The following is an 8,720-nucleotide window of genomic DNA, read 5'->3' as shown; positions in this document are numbered from 1 at the left end:
CAGGAGGGGATTAAGGTTTAATCCTTGGTGCAGAAAAGCACACAAATTCAGCAGCGTGTCAATGTTTTGATGAGGTGACTCACTCCACAAAGGTCAGGTTGAAGCGGATAGGTAGCTGGAAGTCCAGCTGAATGGTTGCACACTGGTGGTAACGTCCAATTGCATCTTTGATCTTAATGTCAATCTGCAACGGCACAGAAAGAATTACAGCGCTTTCCAGGCCTCAGGGAAGGAAATTGATTTTGCGTTTGGCAGGAAATATCAAGAAATGTTCTGACCTTGGGTCCATAAAAAGCACCATCTCCAGGGTTGAGTTTCCATGGCTCTCCAAACTCATTCAGGCTGTTCTCCAATTGCTGTCAAACATGAGACATAGTTTAACATATAATTTAAATCCAAACAATGAAAAGAAATTACTATGAATAACGCCAAGTCATACTGAAGTAAACAACTAAGTACAGGACACACAGTTCAGTCTGCAATTTGCACTGCCTAATGCAATTCAACATTTAAAGTGGTGTACTCATGCAACCTATGACTGGACAAAATTAATAGTAGAAATCAAGTTTGAAATTGTGACTGAGACACGGCCCATTAAAACTACATGCTAACCAGCAGTCACTTCCAAACCAATTCCAAGCTGCGGCTCTGCACTGCGAAAAATCCTGATTTTATAACTGTGACGTCGTGTGAATTCAATTATATTTACTTGTAAAATCATCACTCAGAGAGAAAGTTAGAAGGTTGTTCTTGCTGCCCCTCTGTTGCAGTCCAAGCCAAAAACTAAGGCCCCGCTCATACTTAGAAGACAAAGTCAGATCTTAAGTTTAATATATATATTTTTTAAATGAGCTGGTAAATCAAGTTCATTTTCCACCATACATCATAACAACAATGCATGACACATAGTTTACCTTCTCAGCCTGGTTCCACACAGCAATATCACCCAGATACTTTTCTGGACGAGTGGAAAGGTGAAGCTGGAAGGAGAAGCCAAACACATTGTAAACACAGCGGAGGAAGTCCAGACAGCCCTTTATCTCTGACTCGATCTGTAACAAAACAAAAAAAAAAGGATTCAGAATTTCGGAAATTACACAAAATAAGTAGGTGCCTGTTTTTCACAATGTTTTTTCACATGTTCAAAGACCTAAAAATAGTCAGACAAAAAGCATTCTCTTAGATTGTCCCAGAAAAATGTTAAAAACTCCTGTTGTGGTCACCTGGCCCATCGTGCAGAAAATGTGAGCATCATCCTGCTGGAAGCGCCGGACTCTGGTCAGCCCGGTTAGTGTTCCTGACAGCTCGTTTCTGTGGAGGACCCCGAAATCTGCCAGCCTCAGAGGAAGCTCCCGCCACGAGCGAGGCCTGTGGCTGAACATCAGACTAAAGGACAACCCGAGAGAAGAAAATCAAATCAATGTGACATGCATAAAATACTGTGTACACTGTTAGATTTACAACATTTGAACAACACTTTGAATATTTCCTCTCTGAGCACCCTAAATTTACCAGTGCCCGGGGCAGTTCATCGGCTTGAGAGCAAAGATGTCATCTTCCACAGGGAAGGAGAACATGTTTTCGCTGTAGTGTTGCCAGTGACCAGATGTCTCCCACAGTTTGCTGTTATAGATGTTGGGGGAGGCTACTTCCTGAAAGCCTCTTCTCCAGTACTCATCCTAGAAAAACAACAAACCCACAAAAACAAGTCAAACACGCCAGTTGGACTGCACAGGTACTTTGAGCTGAGCTAAATCACGACTTCTGGCACAAAATCTGGAGCCACTGGAAATGGAAATCGGAACATGTGGGTTTTTATATCCATTTGTTGTCCCTAAGCAAAACATTTAATATCCAGTTGAGCTGTTTAGCAGCCAACAGAAGAAGACTGGTGTAAATGGAAAGATTTCTACTGTGAATATGTGCAACTGGGAATGTGAAACAGGAAGGTGCTGAAAAAGATCATGCATGCTCAGTCAGCTTTTCCTGAATAAGTATGATTTAGCAGAGGAAGAAGCGATAAGAATCCTGAATGTCTTGTGCTGAATGACAACTGGCTGCATTTACTGGAACAGTGACTGCCATTGTAGTCATTAGAAGCCAGCCCTCAAAATCTATATATCTATAAATCTATATGTGATAAATCTGTATCTCTCTTTTTTTAATTTTTTTTACAGCGATAACAGACTGAAGTGATGTGATAATGATCTTGCACCATGTCTGTGCAATGTATGTGAGGTCTTCTTGGCTTTGTCTGGTGTGTTGGTGTGTGCTGTGAAAGTCTTCAAGATGTCAACACTTCTCTGTGAAATACGTCACAGAGACAAGTTCCTGTACAGTCACTGAACTTGGCAAGGGAGTTCAAATTATTCTGAAATACAAAGTTTGCTCAACTTTGGACATGAATGCAGTCTGCTCTCGCCTGAGAACGTCTGCCTAATCTAATTACCAAATGTGAAAACTTTGGTGACTTCCCAAGAACTAGTTCTTCTATAACCTAGAAGCCAACAGAGCATTTTCAATTTGCCATTTCCTGAGGCCAGTATGAGTCACGTTATATTATCTTTACGAAGACTGGTGTGCTGTCGACAAGCTCATTAGGAGCACAATCTGAAAATCTTGACATATTTGGTTCTGAAACATGTACTGTATTTGGTGTTGGACTGAAAAAAAAAACCCTCTGGAAAGCTCAGGCCATCATTCTGACTAAATGCAGCAGTCAGGACTGGACCAAGCTTTTCTGGGACTCTGAGCAGAATCTAAACTGATTGAGCTGAACTAAACTATTCAGGTCACTCCTACACTTGCATCTTATTTTGAGCTCCTTGGTGATTGCATGTTTTGCAAATGTTAGTGGCTTTAAAAGAAGGACGGGGTCATTCTGTGAAGGCGTCTGAAGCTTAGATTTGCAGCAACAATTGTACTCTCTATCTTAAATAGATTTAAATGTAGTGTAAATAAAATAGGCACTGATGGGCATTTGGCCACCACTCCTACCCTGATGAACTCAGTGAGCGTGTTGTAGATGTAGGCTCCGCGTGGCATGAAGAAACAACTGCCCGGGCTGAGATCATGGAAGAAGAAAAGCTCCTGATCCTGTGAAGCAGACAAGGAAGAATTTTTAATTAGTTCACGTATATTAGTTGTCTGCAGGTACAACCAGCAAGAAACTTCTCCATGCACAGCAGGGAGTTATCCAATTATCACACAGCAGACCATCTGTCAGCGACGGACCACTGAAAAAAGCTCAATGGACTCAGAGTGTGTGTGTGTGTGGGGGGGGGGGTGACAGGTTTGGTGTGACCTGGTAGCTGGAAAGCAGGACAAACTGTTTCTTGCAAGACTGTGAAAACAGATCTTATTCATGTCCCCCTTAAAATGAACTAAAAAAAATACAATTCCGTAACAACCATGAATTGTAAACAGTAGTGATAAGTTGCCTCCTAGTGCATGAGCCCAAATTATGTTGTCAGCCACGGATTTTTCAAAAACACCCTCAATCACAGGCTATTTGAAAATGCAAGTAAACTGAAGTGTGGGATTAGACATTTGGCACTTGAGGGGGTGATTTGTATAAAGTAGATGGCTAAGAAAAGCAGGTCTTATTGTGAAAACAAACTGAAGTGGGTTTAATCTGTTTCATGAAGCCACCTCGGAGATAATGAGATCACACTAAGTCAAGTCAGGTTCAAAAGGTGACTTTCAAACACAGACCTGAGACATCAATTACATCAAGCCACAACAAAGAAAATGGACATGTAAAGACTAAAACCTAATGTTTGTGGACATGAGCAGTGCACATTACATATATAATATTAAGAGTGAAAGGTTGCAGCAAAATCAAACAAAACCACTGCATTAAACAAAGTAAAAGGGAACTTTTGGCAGCATGTTTGAAACCACTGGAAAGCTCACACTCTGGCGCAGTCAGTTAACTCGGCCTGTCGCTGTGCTCTGCTATTAACCATGACACTGTGAGTTCAAATCCCGTGTGAGTAATGGGAACTTATTTTGTATAATAAGTGCTGAAAATTAATGTTTATCTGTATAAGAGGCCATATACTTTTAGATATTTATTTATAGTGACCAGGCCATGTCATTTATTTTATGGCAAGCAAATAAATAGCATTTTCTAGAAACTAAAGTACCGATCAACTATCAGCTGGATTACATTGCTTGGTTTGTACAAGTAACATAGCAGCCTCTATATGGTGGAAATGCTGCTTTAAAAAAAACAAAAAAAAAAAAACAGAACGGCTGCCTCCATTTTTTGTTATTTAATAGATGGCTTTCTGTTGTCTGTAATTTTAAGACTCAAAAAGACATGAGGTCAGATTTTAAGAAGACAATAAGTGCGGCTTATGTCAAAAAGTGATGAATTTGACATGAACTGCAAACTGACTGATGTTGACAGTGCAGCAGTAGGGAGGAACCTTCAGGTGTTTCTGTCTGACAGACTGTCTAAGCCTGAGAGGAAGCCAAGTCATAAAACTAACCAAATCAGGACCAGGCTAGTCTGGAGGGACGGGCTTCCATGGTAACTTAGGTCTTCCTTATTTAAACCTCTTATGAAATAGATTTTTTTGAAAATGAGCCTGAATTACTGAAGTAAGCCTGATTTCACTGGTAATTCTGCTTTACGAAACAACCATCTGGAGATCATTTTCATATTCACAGACCAGCGCTTTGTATTTCCTCTATGCACATGTCAACATGTTCGATAAATTTCATTAAACTGACAAAGCCAGATCCCGGCCGGTATTGTTATCAGGTAATACCATTGGACTGCATGTAGAGGTTTTCAAAATCTTGTGCTTTTATGATTTGCCACAGAGCACCGTCTTTAAAACGACACGCCACTTTTGTCACCTCCCTCCAACTGACTGCGGCAACAATATCTTCACTCTCGCGTTTAATATGCAACTGTGTGGTAATCAGTGTTGACTGAGGTGCTGCCGTCTGTCTCTCCCATGCTGAGGAACCAGCTGGGGCCCTCACACGACTCACAGTTGTCTTGGAAGTGCAAATAGAGAGAAAAACAGTGCCCTCAGCTGGAATAAAACAGCAACAGATGATTTAGTGCACAGCAACATGGTTGTAATAGAATTCTCTCTTATGGATTACACTATAGGGAGATGATTTTACTCAACTCAACCCTTTGGAGAAAAAAAAAAAAAAGATTTGTTTCTATGTTGTTGCATGAATATTTATAGTTCATCTCTAGAGACTGTGTTCTTGGTCCAGGTTTGTTTCAGGGTTTCACCACATCTATAAAACCACAAACCTAGACTCTCATGAGGGAAAAACTCCTGCAAAAACCTCAAAGGAGTCAGTCATCACATTATACAACAATTAATCAAAATTCACTTTGTACTGGGTTTAAGTCCCTGGTTTTAGGCCAGAGCAAGCTGGGTGGCCTTGAACAGTACTGGCTACAGTGACTCACTTTGCCAATCTTGCGATGGTCTCTATTCTTGGCCTCCTCCTGAAAACGTTCCCACTCCTTCAGCATCTTTGAGTCTGGGAAGGAAATCCCGTAGATCCTCTGTAGTGTTTCCATGTCAGAGCGACCCTCCCAGTAGGTGGAAGAGTTCTGATGACAGAGGTATGAAGGAGTTGAATATAAACATTTTTTTACACAGGCTGGCACAAGATTACTTTTCTAGATATTATAAAAATTTTAATAAGACCCTGTGTGTATTATTCCACATACCTTGTAGATCTTCATGGCCTTAATCTTGCCTGTATGTCTGACATGGGGACCTCTGCAAAGGTCAATCAAGGGCCCACATCTAACCAGGATTCATAAGTTACACAACAGTTAGCTTTACAAAGTACCAAAAAAATCCAAAACAAAAAACAACCTCTTCTTAAAATAAAAAGATCCAGTTGCTATTTCTTCTTTTTAGTGATAACAAACTAACCTGTAGACTGTAGTAGTGGGGGTGGTGACTTTCTCATTCAGAATGCGGCATTTGAATTTGTTGTACTGAAAGAAACCTTGGGTAAGTTGGAAGTTATCCTTGGCAGAAGGAATATTCTCCACACACACGCAAAACATTGTTTGGCTTGATTTAAAGATTTCAATGTACTTTTTGCCAAATCAAATACATGCAAACAGTGGTAAAAAGAGGTGATAAGACTAGGTCAGTCTGTACATATAATGTCAGTTTATGAAAGGAGAATATTTTTCACATCACTGAAAACAGTTCACAGTACAAGAAACTTTAGCAGGAAAGGACTGTAGCGCCTTATGGATTTCCAGTTTTTAACATTTTCAGAACTGGACAGCTAATATGCCACTCTTCATTCTTCCAGACAAGCAGAGAAGCCTAGGCTGAGAGCAGATGAGACTTATCTCTTTCTCACCTTAAACATCTTCAGCAGTGTCTCCTTGCTGATCTCAAGCCTCTCAAAGGGCTGTTTTTCCTTCACCACAGCCTTACACAAAGTCTCCAGGTCCCCAAACTCAGTGCTGGACACCCCCCTGGAAACAGCAAGCATGTTCCACTCATTAAAAGCGCTCAAGGTCAATGCTACTCTGAGAAGTATCATGACATTTCTGCAACTACCTAATCGCGTTTGACATGGCGATCCTGTGTTATTTCAAGACATCTGCTGACTTTTTTGGGACTAGAATCCATGACTGACAATTATAAGCTATTCCAGAAAGATTCAGGTAGATGAGGAAATCTAGGCAGAGCCGAGAAGACATTGAATTGACAGTGAAAATACTTGCTCACTTCTGTCCATCCAGGAACATGTCATAGTAGAAGCCATTCTCTATCGGGGGTCCATAACATAAACAACCTCCATAAAAATGCTCCATCGCCTCTCCAAGGATGTGAGCACTGGAATGCCAATAAACCTAGGACACGACATGAAGATGTAATATATTACCTCTTCAAAAAAAAAAAAATTTTAATCAAATTAAACAAACTGTGTCGTTTGGACACTGGTTTAGACTGTGTAAGAAAATTGATTGACAGATCTGATACCCTCCCCCCAAATCTGTTAAAAATATTCATTTTAATTTAAATGTTCTATGTACTCACAGCCTGAGCATCCTCATTGTCAAAGCGCAAGATTTCAAGAGAGCAGTCCTGCTCGAGGGGCCTGTCCAGGTCCCACAGCTCCCCATTCACCCGAGAAATGACAGCACTGTCAGCCAGGCCTTGGCTGAAAGATCAAGTGCAAGATACTTGCCTCAACAATTGTGAGAGGGTCAAGTCTCCCCGTGAGGTGTGTGTTTGTGCCGGATGATTTACAGTTAATTCGTTGGTCATACAATTGTAGGCTGAACATTAGATGATCGCGGCCAGCGTTTTAAGTACCAACCTGATATCACAAGCATGCTGGTATGGTGTGGTGACCCAAGCCTTGCCCACCACCTTTCGCCCGTCTGGCAGCTCCACAGTAATGGGCTTGCTGTCTGCAGCTTTCTTTGCCAGCAGGGCATCACTCTCCCTCTTCAGCACCTCATAGAGGCTGAGGCGCTCTGCAATGTATGCGGGCCAGGGCTTTGGCTGGAGTGAAGAAAAAAGAAAAGAAAAAAAACAGAGTCATGAAATTGATTGTGAAAGGCAGGGAATATAGGAAAAACATTTTTTTTTTTTTTTTTTTTGTGAGGAACTGAAATGTGACAACTTATGTCGTTATTGATACAATGGGTGAACAGGGGACCAGGATAACTTCAAGGCTCTGTAACAATCACCTCTTTCACGCCTCCATCTCCTTGTCCCTTAACCTGCTTCTTCTCTTTCTTGTTCCTGTCACCTGGTTTGGTTTCCTGGGTTGCCACCTGTTAACAAAGAGTCTTTTTAGACTTACAATAAGCTCTTAGCACTATTTCCCTCTGTGCCACATTATGAGTCAGTTATTAATGTCACTGAACATGCCCAGTATTCAAAATGTGCACACCCACAGTGACACTGAGTGGGGCTGCTATTTCTGGAAATGTGGTAGTATAGTTTGTCACTTGCCTTCACTGGACAGAGGCCCACCACTCATAATGGTGCAGCACTACTATTATTACCCACTCCCTCATCATATCATAAATGAAAGCTCTTTAAACTGGGTAGCATTTACTGTCCCAGTCTTTTTTACTACCTTGTTATTAGCTCGGTTGTTTGTCTGCTGCTCTTTCCTGATGTTTTTCTCCGGAGCTTTGCCACACTTCGCTTCTCGTTGCCTCTTCCCCTGCACCTCCTCCAGCTCCAGCTCCAGCTCCGCCTGCAGACCCCGCCGGAGGTGGAGCAGCCGGTACCTAAGCTTCTCGTTCTCGACCCGCAGGCTCTCCAGCTCCGGGGAGACGACCGCAACAACAGTTGCGTCCAGACCCCGGCTTAGTTCATCCCGTAGAGTGGAGATTTCCCCGGTGAGGACACGAATTTGCTCCTCCTGGGAGGCCAAGCGTGCAGCCAAGCACTCAGCCATCTTTAAATGACCACCATAGTCACAATGACAGCCCACTTCCGGTGAGGGTTTGTTGAAAATAAAAGTCCCATTGACCCAGAATTTGAATAAATAAATAACTTTTTAAAAAAAAAGTCATAAGTCGTCACAATTTTACTCGTATTTATAAAACTGTGGATGTCCATAAACAGGTATGTATATTGGTTGTTTCATGATTGTAAGAATCAGATCAACGCAAATGACAAATCAAATTTCTGTGGACAGGTAGCCTTTTATTTATGGCAAATATTACTTACTCAAAAACT

The 8,720-nt window shown here is 41.5% G+C and overlaps 1 protein-coding gene across 1 annotated transcript in view; it reads right to left on the bottom strand.

The window, feature by feature from the left end:
• Positions 1-8,454, bottom strand: part of tars3 (threonyl-tRNA synthetase 3) — a 12,689-nt gene extending 4,235 nt beyond the window's left edge. Inside the window, exons 1-15 of the mRNA XM_040137891.1 lie at positions 8,110-8,454; positions 7,715-7,801; positions 7,339-7,526; positions 7,056-7,179; positions 6,744-6,868; positions 6,370-6,487; positions 5,925-5,989; positions 5,714-5,792; positions 5,447-5,593; positions 2,998-3,096; positions 1,513-1,679; positions 1,224-1,386; positions 915-1,052; positions 279-356; positions 84-184 (exon numbers count right to left, since the gene is read on the bottom strand). Of these exons, the coding sequence (XP_039993825.1) occupies positions 84-184; positions 279-356; positions 915-1,052; positions 1,224-1,386; positions 1,513-1,679; positions 2,998-3,096; positions 5,447-5,593; positions 5,714-5,792; positions 5,925-5,989; positions 6,370-6,487; positions 6,744-6,868; positions 7,056-7,179; positions 7,339-7,526; positions 7,715-7,801; positions 8,110-8,436 (2,006 nt within the window). The 5' untranslated portion in view covers positions 8,437-8,454. The remainder of the gene's footprint in view (positions 1-83; positions 185-278; positions 357-914; positions 1,053-1,223; positions 1,387-1,512; positions 1,680-2,997; positions 3,097-5,446; positions 5,594-5,713; positions 5,793-5,924; positions 5,990-6,369; positions 6,488-6,743; positions 6,869-7,055; positions 7,180-7,338; positions 7,527-7,714; positions 7,802-8,109) is intronic.
• Positions 8,455-8,720: the final 266 nt, after the last annotated feature.

This window comes from Xiphias gladius, chromosome 1, assembly GCF_016859285.1.
Source record: "Xiphias gladius isolate SHS-SW01 ecotype Sanya breed wild chromosome 1, ASM1685928v1, whole genome shotgun sequence".
NCBI classification, from domain to species: domain Eukaryota; kingdom Metazoa; phylum Chordata; class Actinopteri; order Istiophoriformes; family Xiphiidae; genus Xiphias; species Xiphias gladius.
This window is presented reverse-complemented; position numbering and strand designations above follow the sequence as displayed.